Source organism: Carassius auratus, chromosome 8 (genome assembly GCF_003368295.1).
Source record: "Carassius auratus strain Wakin chromosome 8, ASM336829v1, whole genome shotgun sequence".
NCBI lineage: Eukaryota > Metazoa > Chordata > Actinopteri > Cypriniformes > Cyprinidae > Carassius > Carassius auratus.
This window is the reverse complement of record NC_039250.1, coordinates 23,071,211-23,089,045: the sequence shown is the minus strand read 5'-3', so window position 1 is coordinate 23,089,045 and position 17,835 is coordinate 23,071,211. Positions and strand designations below refer to the sequence as shown.

The following is a 17,835-nucleotide window of genomic DNA, read 5'->3' as shown; positions in this document are numbered from 1 at the left end:
CTTAAACAGTCATTCAATTTAACCTCTCTTCATAATTAATTAGGATGGAAAAAGAGAAAGGACTCCAGCTCAGAGGTGTTGTTGTGATGGCTTTCTTAAAGTTGATAGCAGCTTTGATGCGGTTTTGATTTACTCCTCTTCATTTAGATGCCCCGCCCCTTTTGTCCCTCTCCTTTGAAGGATTTCTAAGAATATCTAAATTTAGCAGAAAAACAGATTACATTGAATAGAGAACCTACTATATCCATACCAAAAATGCTAGTGAACATGTCGAGAAGACATTGAGAAGACAATGAAAAGAAGAAGGAAGGAGTGTTTTTCTTCATATCAAATTCTTCCTTTTTAATAAATTATAGCTGAACAAATGAGAAATAGAAGCATTGCCTGCTAGCTCAGGGCAACTTGTCCCAAAGTCAAACACTGCCGTGCACTTTGGACCTTCACTGCCTTCACCTCCTGCACAAGGGAACATACAAAACTGTTTTTACTGATATTCCAGAGTTGTTTTGGTATCTGATGTACTTGACGTAGGTGAGGGCAAACTCACGTCATACATGTAATGGAATATATATCTCTCTCTCCTTCAGCAAACTAATGAAATCTGTGCTCTGTGCTCTCTCTGCCAGGTTCACAAACTCTACAATTCTATCCATCATGTCCACAGTCTCTACATAGAACAGATTTTTTTTAGATCACTTACACGGAGTCTGTTCAGCTTCAAATTAACACCTAGTATCTTAACAAGTGTGTTTCTGATTTTTAGTATTGCTTAGAGTTGAACAACCCCCAGACTCTAAGAATAAAACTTCACTGTGTTTTTTAATAAACCTCTGGGAGCACATTGGCTACATCAACACCACAGCAAGCATACAAACTCCTACACTCTTAAAATTAAAGGTGCTTCACGATACCATAGAAGAAACTTTTTGTCAAAATGGTTCCACAAAGAACCTTTAAAATTTAAAGAGCATTTGTGGTGAAAGAAGGTTCCATTTTGTTTAAAGGGTAAGAAAGAACCTTTGACTCAGTGGTTCTTTGTGGAACCAAAATGGTTCTTTTATGGCATCACTGTGAAGAACAATTTAACCACCTTTATTTTTTAGAGTGTAGTGCAGAAACAACTTCAAAAATGTAAGAATATAATTTCACCATTGAAATTCATGTTACATTAAAGTTTTAAGTAACTCAATTCAATTCATCTCCAATATTAACCCATATTGGACCTGAGCTGAAGCTTACTTTAAGTTACCTTGGGGATCCAGATTGCATTTGTCTGTTCCAAATAAATGCTTTGTATTCCTCAAAGGATCCTGAAGAAAACGAATCACAGTTTTCATAAAACTATTAAACGGTACAACTGTTTTCAACAGTAATAATAATAATAAATGTTTTTAAGCAACTCAACATATTATAATTATTTCTGATGAATCATGTGAAACCAAAGACTGGAGCAATGTTGGTGAAAAAAAAATCGGCTTTGCCATCACAGGACTACTTTTTAAAATATCTTGCTATTTCACAATAATACGGTTAAATGCAGCCTTGGTGAGCATAAGAAACTTACTTCAAAAGCACTCAAAAGTTTATAGTTTGAACGTATGTGTGTGTAATAGAAATATATATATATATATATATATATATATACATATAAATTATCCTGCACTTACCACATGAACATCTCAGTCTTAACATGTGTTTACTGTCTCAGCAGCGTGCAGTAATGTATGTTTCTGTTCACATAGTAGGAAAATAAAAAGTAGTTAATGTCGTTGACGACAGCCATACCTAGAGACAAAGCTCAAGTTTATGAAGATTGCTGTAAAGTTCTACAGGACCTGTATGTAATTTGTAGACTAGACTCATATGTAGAATATTGTTCTGCTGTGCCACCACTGAACTATGCATGAACTCCCCTCCTGGCCTAGAATCTGCATTACAAAAACAGCAGCATATTACCAGGCTACATTTTCCACTCACTACTCACTGTTTTTTTTTTTTGTCTGTCTCTCTCTGTAACCTATTTGAAAAGAGAAGAGAGTAAGAACTCTTTTTTTTATGAAGCAGACCGGTCTGATTTGTCTCCATTAACAGACAAGACAGGTTCTTTGATACTTTAAAGTATATCTGGGACATGTCTAGCTGAGTGGGGAACAGATCTATAGTCTTTTTCCCATGACTTTAAATGCAACAGTAAGAGAACAGCACAAGCCTGTCCCGGTTGTGGCTATTTCAGTACTAACTTGGGAAAAAAACTGTGGCATAAGAAATGAGTCTTGAATGACTAAGAGGTTAGCAAACTTAATTCATTTAAATGTCTGATGAAGTTTTGTCCCTGTACTTTAAACCACATTAATTGTGGTTTGAGTACAAGCTCATTTTGGAAGAGAATTCAAAAGATAGTGTAATATATATAACACAACTTACATTTTATAATGTACTAACAAATAAACCTGCTCTATTTCATAAATGCTGTTATTTTGAACTTTCCATTCATTAAAAAATCCAAACATATGTTTCATATTTCTACAAAAATATCAAGCTGTACAGAAATGATAATCAGAAATATTTCTTAAGCAGCAAATCAGCATATTACAATGATTTGTGAAAGATCATGTGACACTGAAGACTAAGTAGACTGGAGTAATGATGCTGAAAATTCAGCTCTGCCATTACAAGAATAAAGCACATTTTAGAAAATTGTTATTTAAAACTAAACTTATCTATTTAAAAATTAAATTTCACAATATTTCCATTAAAATATATTTTGATCAAATTAACAAAAACATTAACAGTGAACTTTGAACAGGATTGTAAATGCATGATAAGAACACCCAATTGCATCATAATATATATATATATATATATATATATATATATATATATATATATATATATATATATATATATATATATATATATATATATATATATATATATATATATATATATATATATATATATATTATTTTTTTTTTCCACCACACTTTTAAAATGATATTACAATTATAATTAAAATATATTTTAATATATACTTGATTGGGAGCTGAGGTGTCCTATAGTGGGCTCCAGACCCTCTGGTTGAGAACCGCTGTTTTATAGCACCATTGCTGATACACAGTCCTTTAAATCTGGCCAGAATAACAGCCAATGAGACACAGACAATAAACTCCATGACAACACAGGCTTGAACAATCATAATCTCAAATGTTGAAAAAAGAAAAAATTATCAGTATGTAAACATCATCAGCTTCATCATCAGGTCTTTTCCACAAATTTAGATGTGACATGAAGCCCTCTATACGACCTTTATGTCAACCAATCAGTCTGTTTGCTTAGCTCAATAAAACCTAGTTGTGTGCCAAGGGTTACCATGCTTTATAAATATAGGGCAGACTGGAGGCAATTGATATGTCATGGACTACTTGATATACTCTTGTCATCTTTTAAAAAATAAGACACAAATATAAGTGCATTATATTTTATTAATAAGAATAAAATTAAATGAAACCATTAACTGAAAAATAAGTCGTATTAACCCACTGCATCTCAAATAAAGGCATACATCAAAGTAATCATTTTAATGCCCAATAATGTTGCTTAAGATTTAAGGCCTATGTTTCAAATTCTTTTAGATGCCAGGCATCACATGCATTCAAAAAGCAAAAGTCTATTTCTGTTTTTGCAGAAGACAACTGTTCTAGAGGTAACTAAATAAAATTTTTTTAAAAATATAATATTTCAATATATTTTATTCAAATACATAATCAACTGATGTGTCAAGAGCAGTCTTTAACCAAACTTTAATTAAATGTACATGATATTAACAGAATAAGACAACCAAGCCTATATTAATATTGTTGTGCATGTTAGCCACATTTTTTTATAAAAAATAACCTAGAGATAAAATAAGTTTACAGTCACCTGAACTTTGGACGGCAGACGACAAATACTGTATATCCAAAAAAGTAAATTTCACACCTCAAACTGATCAGCGTATGATGTCAAAGTACCGCCAGAGCGACTGGAGAACAGACGACTCTTGTGCTTCTAAATTGCTCTCGCGATACTTTGATGTCATATGCCGAAGTGGTCTGCACAGCGCCAAAGCATCTGGAGCAAGCTTGTTGTGTACCCTTTTCACAGACATATCGAGAATCCTGCTGAGCATGTGTAGTTTCATCATCACCCTAGCTTGTTTCTGATTGGAGGAATTGAATGTGTTACAACTGCCCCCTGATACAACTGAGATAGAGGGTCTGGGAAAGGTCCATGAGCCAGAACTCGAACTCGAACTCGAACTCGGGACGCCCGAAGAGCAACAACAATATATGTCGGCACACTGCCCGTGGCTATCGGCACTGACACAAATTGCTATTGTTGGTAAGATGATCCAAAAGCTCCGCTGGCACTGGCAGACATGGAGACCAGCCCAGGAGTCATAATCAGAGTTCATTAGGAAGATGGGTGTGTGAATACTGCATTTTTAGACGAGGAACATGGGTTCATTCAACATCCTTTTGTGTCAACACACAATGAGCTTTTGTTTGAAATAACTCAAGCAGGATTACTGTACATTATTGTGTAAAATTCTTAAAAAAAAAGAAAAAAGTGTTGGCTCAGGAGCTTTTCAGCAGTTTTTGATCATCTGTGATATAAAACAGTAGTTTTTCTGCATACAATTCAGTCTGAATCAGGTGTGTTTAAAGATTTCTGTACCCAGATTTGTATATCTATATATCATATGTGGAGAAGAATGATAATGCTATCCTAAATTAGGCTATTGTAGAAATCTCTTGAGATGCACTAGTGCACCCTTTAACCTAGAATCTTTTGGGACTTTGGGAACGGGCTGGGAAAGATACAATGTTAGGATCCATAAGACCCTTCAGTGTGTGATCAAGCGCAGTGGCCCAAGAGAAGGACTCTCTGGGGGTGACCACTTCATGTCTCCATGTCTGGAGACTCCTTCTTTGGAAGGAAAATCACAAATCATTTTATAGCCTGCACTTAAGCTATATCACACTTAGGCCAAGTTGTTTACTGATAGTTTTAATATTTAATATCAAAGCAATATTATGAGCAATAGTATTTAATACATCCATGCAGTTAACATTAAAGGGATGTTTAAAATTTAAATTTTACACCCATGTCATTCCAAACCCGTAAAAGTGGAGAGAATGTTTCGAGGTTTGGAATGACATGGGGTTAAGTAATTAATGACTACATTTGGGGTGGAGTAACCCTTTAAGTTTTGAGTAGTTTACAGAATATTTTCCATTTCTTAGTCTGTTCTTTCTAAACATCATCAAAAATAGTTTAAAACGCAACCACAACATCACACGTCAGGTGTTTTGTTACTGAATGAATCAGTGTTTGTGAATGATTCATTGAAAAATCCCCACATTGCACAGAGTGACCAGAATTAACAGTTGCATCTAACAATTTAATAAGGGAAAATTGAGGACAGGGAGAAAGACATAGAGTTTATATAAAGATTCCTGTTCTAGCTGCTGGTATTCTCTCATGACAATACTTGTTTGGTGTGAGCTGACAGATGTCCTAACAGATATCTTCAACACCTCACTGAGCCTGGCAGTGGTCCTCACATCTTAAATACACAGCAATCACACCGGTACCAAAGAAAGCACATGTGTCCTGTCTAGATGACTACTGTCCCATAGCACCGACTCAAATCATGATGAAGTTCTTTGAGAGGTTAGTCATGCAAAACATCAAAACCAGCTTCCCTAACACTTGATCCACTCCAGTTTGTATACAGTCAAAACCGCTCTACAGACGATGCAATTTCCTCCACCCTCCACCTGGCTCTTACCCTTACTCTTACTTCAGCTCAGTATTCAACACAATAATCCCACAACAGCTCATTAAGAAACTAAACTTGCTGGGCCTAAACTCCCTTCTGTAGCTGGATCCTTTCTAACTGGAAGACCTCAGTCAGTCCGCCTCGGCCACAACACCTCGGGTACTACCACACTGAGCACAGGTGCTCCACAAGGCTGTGTGCTCAGCATGCTGCTCTTCACACTGCTGACACACGATTGCACTGCCAAGTTCCGCTCCAACCACATCATCTTGTTTGCAGATGACACAACTGTTGTAGGCTTCAACAGCAACATCGATGAAACGCACTACAGTGAAGGAAGTGGCATACAGTAGCTGGCTGAATGGTGTGCCACTAACAATCTGTCCCTCTATGTAAGACAAAGGAGGTTGTGATGGACTTCAGGAGAAACTCTGTTGACCACCCCCCACTAACCAGCACTAAATTCCTGGGGGTGCACATCACAGTGGATCTCACCTGGACCACCAACACCATGTCAATCTCCAAGAAGGCACAACAGCGCCTACACTTTCTCCACCGGCTGAAAAGAGCAAGTCTCCCTCCACCCATCCTTACCACATTCAATAGGGAAACCCTTGAGAGCTTGCTGACCAGCTGCATCACTGTCTGGTATGGGAACTGTACTGTAGCGGGCCACAAGTCCCTCCAGCAGACAGGGAACACAGCTGCAAAGATCACTGGTGCCCCTCTCCCCTCCACCCTGGACATTTTCCTTACACGATGCTCCAGCAAAGCCAACAGTATCATGAAGGACCCAACCCATCCCTCCCACAGTCTCTTGCTGCTCCTACCTTTAGGAAGACGGTACAGGAGCATCAGAGCTCGCTCCGCCAGACTGCTCAACAGCTTTTTCCCCCCTAAACTCAAATCACCCTGTCCTCCTCTGAAACCCCACACAAAGCATCTACCTCCTGTAACATGGACCATCTCACCTCCTCCACCCCCAACCTAACCACATCACAGAAAAACTGTGAAACTTTCTTTTTTTTCTGTGAAATTGGAAGTGTGCTACACACAGGTGAGTGGGCCTGTACAAACCACCTGAAGTAACACACTTTCTAGACACACTAGACACAGTGGAACGACAAAGAATGACATTAAAGCTCAACTTGACTTGATTATCATTAGGCCGCAATAGGATGTTACAGTAACATCTTTATTTATTACACAAACTCTGTTGACGACATTATCTTTACAGACCTCTTATAATCAGGGATCTGTATGTGCAAACAGGTTATTTGACAACAGCCTTTCGTGTGCAGCTGAGTAATTGCTATTTATTGATGTGGTAGGGGAAAATCTGTCCACGTTGCTGTTTCTGTGGCACTGTACTGATCATCTGATCTCATACAGATGTATGCTATTTATGAGGCAGAAAGAACTGGAACAAAACTCAAGCAAAGGGCTGATGTGAAATCACATTTCATGAATTGTGCCAGAGCATTACAATATATTCTTGTTGCAAAAGAGTGATCTTTAATTTAGATAATCTTTCCACAAATACGAATCAAATAAGGCAGCAAAAATATTTTTAGTTTAAATAAATGGTCAGTGAAATGAGGTGTTTAACCTTCAGGAAATGTTAACTTGTGCAATTTTCTGTTAATTTTATGAGATTTGCTAATTTTGCAACCCTTTTACCAACTTTGTCTTAATACAGTTATTATGAAAGGTTGCGGTCAGTAAGGCCAAAATAAAACTTTTAGTGAACAGGTATTCAGTGGGCTTACAATTGGCTACTTTTATGCTAGGCTACATTTATATGAGATATACAACTTATCTAATAGTTCTCAAAACAAAAACCATGGGATGTGTGCCCATGAAAACCATGTGTACAATGAAAACCAAAATAATGGGAAGCAAAAATGTATCATTTTGTGGAAAGTACCTCACAGAAAACCACAGAGTCAAAGAGTAACACTGCTTAAAACTTTTCATAGAGCCTACAAAATATGCAACCAAAATACACGGCATGAGTTGCAGAGCTGCATGTATATGCTGACTAACATTCAATTAACATGCTCACCCAGTTCCCAGGTAGATATCAACTAACAAATCAGTTGTCTGTGTGTATTTGTGCATGCAGAAGTTTGGGTTTATGTTTGTGTTGCAGTGCAGATGCTGAGTGAGTGAAGCAAATAATCAGCAAGTGCTCCCAGTCTCATTGCAAACCATTGAGAACTGTATTGAAAATGCTTTTTAAATTCCTAGATTTTAATTAAAGAAGCACACAGGATGTAGAATTGTAATTCAAATTTGTATTTTTGAAAGTAGAATTAAAATTGAAGTGCAGTTCAGCCATCTTACACACACTGCTCTAAATGAAATCAATAATGTTTACCTCATGGACCGTGGCGGACGAACATTTGTTAACTCCAACCTAATATATAAATATACCATATAATCAACAGAAATGTTTCAGTATTTATTTTATAATGTTATCTTGCAAATTGTAATGGACATTTTGTGTGTCTGTATGACAACGATAAAATAGTTTTAATTTCTGTGTTAATTGTTGAGGTTATTGAACTTCTCTAAAGTTTTCCAATCCAATTCAACATCCTGTAAAAAATTCCAACTCTTAATTTTTACATTAAGACTGAAAAAAAAAAAAACTAAAATAACTGATCAATCATTTTTGATGCTCTTTAATATGTTTACATTATCATTACAGTCATTACAATATCAAATATACACAGTTCTGAGCTGCTTCAGCTCCACAATAATGTCATGTCCATAAAAAAGCAAAAAGATCTACTTTGTATTTCATATTTTAGCCCATCATTGTTTTGAAGCAGCAATAAATAATTAGAATCCACAAATTTTTAGGAAACCTCTGTGAGTTCATCTGTACCTTGTAGGTACAGAGTTGATTCAACATGAAGTGGCGAGGATGGATCCTTCCCATCAGTAATGTCAAGTACGGTATGCTTCCTGCATGCAACATCCTCATTATTCCCAGTGAGCGGTGACTCTGGATGCCTCAGTCCCAGATGTCTGTGTGCTTTAGTGAGGTCCATAGGCTGGTTGTCTAATACAGCACTTTCACAGCTGCTGGTGGTGCTGCTCTGTTCGGTGTAGAGGTCTCGCAGCAGGCCGTTGACTTTAATCCGGAGCGAATCCGCCACACTTGTTCGGGCTGAGGTACGGGTGCTTCCGTTGCAAGAAAGAGGCTCTTGTCTACCCAAAATGTGATAGCGGACGATCTTCCGAAAAGTGTATCTGAATTCACGTATGCGGTAGGCGTAAATGAACGGGTTCACGACTGAGTTTGCGTGCGAGAGAATTATAGCCAGGTACATGACAAGAATTGGCGGCCGTGCACACTTTGGACAAAACAGAGTGAAACAGTTGATGATGTGCAGCGGCAACCAGCAAACCGCGAACAGGCCAACGATAATCGCCAGAGATTTTGCGGCGTGGACCTCTTTCTGCAGGGTGGAGCGGGACTTGAGCTCATAGGGTACGGCTTTGGACTCAATGCATTTGAGTTGGTGGCGTGCGGCCATGAAGATCCGTAGGTAAATGGCCAGCATGAGGAGCAATGGCACCAGCACGCAGGCGAAGAAGTTGAAGTAAACCATGTAGTCCATAACCACCACCTGCTCAAACAAACACTCCATCATACCGGGTGGACAGGTGCTGTTGAGGGCCTCTTCTGAGCGGGCTTTGTGCCAGCCTAACATGGGTGTTAGACCGATGATAACCGACAGAACCCAGCAGATCGCTATGATGCCTCTGGCACGCTGCCCGGTTACTAGGCTGTTGTATCTGGAAGAGAGAGAGATAATCGTGTTTTTCAAATTCCCCGGCCATAAGTGTGTGTTCCAGTTTGTCTAGACTGCACATCTAAAAGGTCCAAAGTACTTACAAAAGTAAGCAAATGACAGCATGGCTAGAAACCTAGACATCTCTTTAAAAGTGTGCGCACATCATGCTGGAATTATTTAAATATGAATTTCCAATAAGTAATAATCCTTAATAATCCTTTGCATCTGTCAAACTGTATCTCATAATTTCTAATAACTGTGACCCTTATATTTATAGCTCTCACAATTCTCTTTGTATATAAAATGTAATTTCTTGCAATTTTATTTTATTGACTTTATTGACTTTATATTTTTTTCATAAATTGAGACACACAATTGATTTTATATCTTACAATTATCATTTTGTTTCTTGCAATTTTATTTGCAACTAGTTCTCACATTTTTTTAATTTCTTAGATTAAAAAAAAATACATTTTATAAATTGTTCTAACAATTCTGGCTTTGAATCTTTTTTTCACAAATTTCACACTTGCATCTAACTTACATAATTGTGACTTTGCAAAAATCTCACAATGTAATTCAATGTAAGGTATCTAATAATTCATAAATTAATCTCATAATTACATAAGTCTAAAACTGGGTTCTATTTTCTTGACCATTGTGATGGCATATAAAAACAGTTTGTACACTAGAGTGTTTCTTTATTTCTTTCCCCTATTATTTTTATCATAGAAATTAATACTATTATAACTCAAAGTGAAATCTCGTAAAATCTAATTATGGTCATTTAGATACAACGTGAACATAAGAACAACCCTGATGCAACCACAGTGCTAATGATCCTAGCATTCATTCACAGTATTTCCAGCAAATTCTCCCATAGGTGCAATTAGGAAGAAAGAATGTGCTCAGAAATGTCAGTGTTTGGAACTGAAATCTATTTTGAGCATCTCTTTCTGGGCCAGTGTGGGAGAACAGCTGAGTTCCTTGGCCTCTATTTGTCTCATTCTCCAGATGTGGAAGTTCAGTGAGCCACACAGAGAAAATATCCCCGTCCCCCCACCCAAAATCTGCTGACAGGACGTGGACGCACATGCAGTCTTCTCATTGTAACCAGTTGAACTGACCATTCCAAAACACAAGAGATAATATCCAACATTACCCCAGTCTCCATTAACATGTTAGCTGCTCATCCTGAACAGTGCTAACTGGTTTATTATGAAGTGCAAAGAGGTTATGGAACAAAACTGGCATCTGATAAAAGACTTATGACAGAAAACTTGCTAAAGAAATCTAAACATTCCAGAGTAAATCAGATTTATGAGAGTTTACGCTCAAAGACAACCTCAAAATCAAGAGTTTAGGCCCTACTATGTTCTTAAATCATTTTCACCCCAAAATAGCCAAGAGATACAGTGTTAAAAAAAGGCATGGTTTGTCCCAACAAATGGGAAGAGTGCCATGTGGGGTTAATTCTTGAAAAGACCAACTTAAACCAGTATAGTTTTCCTTGTAAAAATAAAGAAATAAATACAATTCTTTAAACCAGCCTAAATTAATTTGCTGGTCTAAGATGGTTTCTCGGCCTGGTTTTTGGCATAATCATTTTTCAGCAAGACTTTCTGAAGAACTGAACTCTTAAACCATAATAAATCTCCATACTGTTCCAGACTGGTTTTCTTGCTGAAATATATTATATCTTAAGCCAGTCTAAGTTCATTTGAATGCCTTAACTGGTTTCCCAGCATGATCAGGCTGGTTTTAGAGGGGTTTTGAACACTTTTCAAATAGGTTTAAACAAGTAAAATTAGATTTTAAATGTGCACTTTCAGTGGGATTATACTGGTCCAGCTGGTTTGATATTTAAAAAAATGCTGGTCAACCAGAAAGCAGAATGCTGGATAAGCTAGTTAAGGAGTTTGGTGGGGACTTCAGCATCCAAAACCACCACCATCCCAAGTTGAAAAGGCAAAAAAAGTAGTCAGAAAAGGCTAAACCTATTTAAAACAGGTCAAGCATTATTCTACAACATGTAAAAATAAACATCTTCAACAAACATGCCTTTAAGATTTAGAGAAACAACCCCCTAAAATATGATCAATGTACAAAGATCCATGTTCTGACAGCAACACCCTTCACTCACCTCAGCGGGATCTTGATAGCAATGTAGCGGTCGATGGCAATAGCTAGAAGACTAAATATGGAGCTCTGGGTCAGCACCAGGACAAAGCAGGCGATGAACAGACAACCGTAGAAACTGGCACAGAATCCAGTGCTAATCACGATGGAGAAGGGAATGGCCAGCACACCCACTGCGATGTCCGCCACGGCCAGCGAAACAACAAAGAAGTTGGTGATGCTCTGGAGGTTGCTATTGAGGCCCACTGCCCAGCAGACCAACACGTTGCCCAGGACCGAGAGCAGGGCAATCAGCAGCTCCAGAATCATGTACGACACGTCAAAGACATCGTTCAGCATGGTGAGCTTCCTGGGGAGAAAGGAAGATCCCTCGCCTCAATGTCCATAGCTGCAGCTCCACGCAACAGCTACCTCACAAGGCCTAGTGTCAGCCTTACCAGAAGACCAACAATCAAGAGTTACCTTGTTAAAAATGTTCCAGATTGTTGGATCGCCAATTAAAAATAAAAACTTGGTAAGTATTTTAAAAAGTATCTGCAGACATTTCCCCTCAGATTTTTAAGAGAGATTTGGTATTAAATAAAATGAATGAAAATCCATTCTGATCCCATGTGATGGTGTTAGATGTGATGGTCCAGTCCCCGTTCCATGTGTTGCTTGCCTGACTTTCTATAACATTTAGTATTCCGCTGCATTCCCTGGAGAAAAAAGAAAGGAAATTATTTTATCAACTGGTAAGCAAGCTTCTAAAGAGATGGAGTGAATAAAAACAGATAAAGTAATAATTTTAGAATTTTAGACAGAAAAAGTTTGGTGTAGCAACAGAAAATTAACACACAATTGATTTCAAATGGCAAGTAACACATTGAATTAAACGCATGTTCTCTTTACAACTTTGAAAATACTTTTTTTTTTATTTGTACATGACAGAGAAAAGCTTCATGCTCTAAATGTTAAGCATTTCATGATTGATGACAATAAGGTTGATGTTTGATATGAGGAAAGAAAGCGATAAGTCAACCATTTTATGATGCTGTTGACACTGACAACAAAATGGGCTTTAAAGTAAACAATACAGAGTGCACAGAAGCACAATGTGAAACATCACAACAGAATACTGAGCTTTTCCAGACGCAAAGCCCTTTCTTGTAAACACAAATGGCAAGCTAATACTTTGAAAAACATATGAGAAAACAAAGGGAACCTGAAGTGGATATTTTTTTATCTCACATTTTCCAGACACACCAGTGATTGCCAGAAGCTCTTTCCTTTTGTTTTACTTTTTATGGGAAGTCATTCTAAAGCCCTTAACTGGGAGTCGGAGTTATTTACTCTTGAGTGTTCCCACACTGCTGCAGAGATGCTCACCGAGGTTATCCACCTCTGGAGGACATGAGAAAACATGCAGCTGTTCTGCCACTTTATTTATTTATTGCTCTTCTTAAACATTTATTTGCCCATTACAAATCAAAAGAATACAAACCTTTGAATTATTTTTATTAACTGCATTTTTAATTATAATTTATATATGATATATTGTTATTGTTAGACATTTACAGGTAGTATAAGGTATGGGAGAGGGATAATGTTAGAGTGAATTATATTGGCAAAACGTTTGGGGGGGGGGGGGGGGTTCTGGTGCACCCCTTCACACAAGATAAGTCATAATTGTTTTTTTTTTATGGAAAATAAATATTTTTATTTGATTTATTATTATTATTATTATTATTATTATTATTAGGGATACACCGAAATGAAAAATCTGGGCTGAAACCAAAAATGATTTGTAATGATTATTTATTAAATAATATGAAGTCATTTTTTAAGACTTTTTAAAATTTAATTCAATTAAAAATATACTGAATTTAAAAAACACAGGCCAATAAAATTACCACACTTTTACTGAAAGTAGCACATTAAAAGTGGACACTATTTACGAAATGTTTTTTTTTTCTCGGAAGTGCACTTGTTCCTGTTTGCACTAGCGCTACTGTGTTGTAACATGGTGCAGGCTACAGCTGTACTAGTAAATGATGCTACCTTCAGTGACGCTATGCTCTGCTCACATGCTCTGATAATAGCTTTGTATGACTTAACATTATTTGGATAATTAGTAAAAAAAAAAAACTGTCTGTTACATAGAAGTTAATAATATTGTCATAATGCAGAAAGTGTTTAAATTAGTCCAACATGATGTTGTCAAATCTAATGATTTTTCGTTGATGTCAGTTTGATTTTATTCTAACATTATTTTAATCAGTTGGATGATTGATCATTACTAAAAATTATCTTAACTGTCAGAAATTATTTTGCTTAATATGTGGTATACTGCATAGAAATTTCCGAACAGAGTGAACTTTGCATTTCCCGTGAGCAGGGGTGGATTTAAGTGAATTGAGGGGCCCCAGGCAAAATATAAGAATGGGGCCTTATACATTTTTACACATTTACTTAGATCAACCTTGAGTTTCCTTTTTTCTGATGCTTGCTGCTGCACAATGATGCCCCATAGTTGTGTCCAATGTTTCTACATTTTTCATGTACATGTTGAATGGCTTTGAATACAAATATCAAAAGCATGCTCACAGATGAGAACAAAACAGTGTTGGATGAAGTGGATTAGAGCCCTGCATAGGCCTCAAATATAGGCCCTAGCCCGTATTTTTCTGCCTTTCCCAAAATAAGCTTATACTACTGTCCAGCTGTTAAAATAGTTATGTTTTGTATGTAATACAAAAATAAAATGTGTAGATTTAAAATGGTTCAAACATATCACAATGTTAGTTGAAATGTTTAACCTAGACGTTTGTGCTGAGAGTTGAAGCAGGAGCATGCTGTGCAAGACGAGGTGCTGGCACGATCACTTGCAGTTTTTTCTAGCAGGGGAACAATCTAATACGTAGTCATTTTTGCTCATAAAGGTAAGAATAATACCTCATTCTAAACTGTAAAGGGTCTAGTTTTATGTGTTTGCACTCACAATATCAACAAAGTGTTGTGCTTTTATAAAATAAAGAAAACAAATGTTTTCTGTCATCTGGGGTTTGAACAGAAGCGCTTCACAATGATGAACCTAAATTCCAAGCTTTAAATTACTAGCATACTTTAAAACAAATAATTGATGGATATCTAAAATATAAAAATAAGGAAAGCCTAAAACAGGCCAGATTATAATTTTTGTTTTATTCAGTACCAATTTTTTTTTTTTTTGATGCATCCCTAATTGTTATTATAATTAGTGTTTGTTAATTTTTAGGAGCACATTATTACACAGATGACCTTAAAACTGATATACATACACTAAAAACCACATGGGGTCTTTAACATGCAGTAAAGTATTTGCAAAACAATGTCTCCTGAGTCCTGACTGTGTTCAATCACAGTTTAATTTCTTAAAACAAGATTCTGAATGGAAAAAAAGAACAAAAATTTAAAGAATGTGAATAGTTAAATAGGTGAATAGGTGACTGTCATAAATAAGAATTGAGGGTGGGGGAGGTGAAAATGATTGCAGCAAACAGGGGAGAATACATAGTAAACTTGTTAATTATGATGTCCAGCCTCACAGCCATTGATATGGATCTGTGAGTTTATGCGGATGACAATGGGACAACAGAAAAACGGGTCTCCACAACACTGGATGAACCCTTTGGTCAGTTTCCCAAAGTACTCTTCTAGTTTCAGTGCATTGTGTTTACAAAAAAGACAATATTTAAGCTACTAGACAGATTGTAACAACCTGTGCCAACTCCAGTCTCAAGAGTGGACCCTTGTGGACGGATGATGGAAAACATCATCCATCCATCCATCATTTAGCACGGTCTCAAACTAAATCTGGCACAGAGTCCAATGCATTCTTCATACTGCTGACATCCCTAAATAAATCTAACCCAAAATATCATGGTTTGATAGAAAAACCAACTCAAACTCTGCAGATGAAAGGGCAGGGCTGGCTCAGAACAAACAGATGTACTTCAGCTGTGTGTGAATGATGGTTTTATAGTTGTTTTACTCTCCTTTTACCTCGGCTGATTGATAGGCTCATAAAATGAAAAAAATTCAGTTGAAATCTGTTTTTATTCTTATATTCTATGATTTATTTGCTGTTATGAAGTTAAGGGCACAATGTGGATCAAGACAGATATAGAAAATACATTTAACATTTAAAAAAAAATCAATATGAAAAACTAAAATCAAAATACATATACAATTTTAAGATATATATATATATATATATATATATATATATATATACACACACACACACATACATATATATATATATATATATATATATATATATATATATATATATATATATATATATATATATATATATATATATCCAGTTCTACAGCATCAGCAATAATTGTAAACCCATTTAGGAATGTCAGAAAAAAATAAAGATTATTACCAAAATATTCATAAAACTAAACAGACATCTACAAAAAAAATGCTGTCAAAACACTTCAAACACATCTACACAGAAAATACTTTATAAAGACTCGCAAATCTATGGCAAGCTTGGAAAATATTTAACATTAAACTAAATGGTATCTATAGATATGCATCATTTATCAAATAGTGGCTAGTATTGGTTTTGATTTCATTAGTAATCATACAGTACATTATCAAATAGTAACTAGTATTGGTTTTGATTTTATTAGTAATCATACATTATCAAATAGTGACTAGTATTGGTTTTGATATCACTAATCATGCATTACTACTTTTTTATTTATTTATTAGTCACTACCAAATACTCCATTGTTAAGAAATGTTAGCAATTTTTTTCATTGTATTATTTGGGGAGCTGTTCAGATTTTAACAATAAACTATCCCAATATAGTATCTAGCCTCTATGGTATACCAATTGATATCACTGATATACAGAAATATACAATGTCTAAAAAAAGTGAGATAATGACTAACTTTTAACACTGCATGTGGACACATATATATCTTGCTGGTGTTTGATGCTGAGTGTTTACTTTTGGGGCGATTTTGCTGTGTACTTCAGGAAATTTCATTTACAAGTTAATTGACAAATTACACTATTAAAAATTGGAATACATACACAGAAATGTCTTGTCTAATCGTGTCTGGAATAGATTCAAGTAACTATTTACTAGAAATACATTAAGTAGATATGTATGAATAAACACCAAATTTAATATATGAATCACTAATGTAATAAGTATTTAAGTATTAACATCTAAAGAATAGTCACTAGAGGAGACTGAAAAAATACTGGTTTAAAAAGATGCATAGGCTATGACAAAGTAGTGTTTTAAATGCTTTAATAGCTTGCCATACACGGCAGTTTCACAGCAGTATATGGCACGGAAAGTTTGTGATGAAAACGTAGCATACATTTAATATAGGCTACAATAGGACTATATTTAATAATTCTATATATAAATTTTCATTTTAAAGTTCGTTTTTAAATCACGCCTTTGTAATTGGGGTCGTTCTTACATTATTTGTTTTGAGGCAAATATATTTTGAAATTCAGAACTGGGCACAACCTGCTTTTTAACTTTTAAACATTTATTAACAATTTAACCTAATGATTCGCTTCAATATTAAAAATACATTTAAGCTGTGAACAAATCGTTTAATTCTAATATAATAAAACAAATTAAACTCAGTCGATACCCAACAGGCTCTATCTAAAAATTATTTTTACATGTTGGTTTCAACTTACCATCAGAGTTGATGACCGCTGGAATAACAACGAGAAAATCTAAATAAGCTGGAAATCGCATTAAGATGAAAAGACAACCCCTCGGAAAGCGAAATACAAAAACTTGAGTCCTCAGAGGTTCATGATTCTTGAATGATTCCGTCGGCGCGTTCAGCGTCAGATGTGTGTGAGTGAAGTCGATATCAGAGAGCAGACAGACTATAGGACCCCCGTGAGAGCAGGCGACTGACCAATCCAGAGCCAGCATTTGCACACTGGACGACTGCTAGATACTGATGCCGCTTCATCCTGTGATCAAGAATCGGTGAAACAACTGAGCTGCGATAGCTAAGTCTTCTGCGATTAAACTGAAAGCA

General features: G+C 36.0%; 1 protein-coding gene across 4 annotated transcripts; it reads right to left on the bottom strand.

Annotated features, from left to right (window-relative positions):
- Positions 1-121: 121 nt before the first annotated feature.
- Positions 122-17,789, bottom strand: LOC113107696 (adenosine receptor A2a-like). 4 transcript variants are annotated; one of them, XR_003292701.1, is made up of 4 exons: positions 17,480-17,788; positions 11,777-12,470; positions 1,240-1,310; positions 122-667 (listed from the first exon to the last, which is right to left on the bottom strand). XR_003292701.1 is itself a non-coding variant. In XM_026270372.1 (3 exons), the coding sequence occupies exons 2-3, from the start codon at positions 12,109-12,111 to the stop codon at positions 1,301-1,303; spliced, it is 345 nt and encodes a 114-aa protein (XP_026126157.1). In that variant the 5' UTR covers positions 12,112-12,470; positions 17,480-17,788; the 3' UTR covers positions 1,085-1,300. The 4 variants fall into 4 exon arrangements, 2 of the variants coding, with proteins under 2 accessions (XP_026126157.1, XP_026126156.1); XR_003292700.1 differs by having other exon boundaries at positions 1,250-1,310; XM_026270372.1 differs by lacking the exon at positions 122-667 and having other exon boundaries at positions 1,085-1,310.
- Between the last annotated feature and the right edge of the window lie 46 nt (positions 17,790-17,835).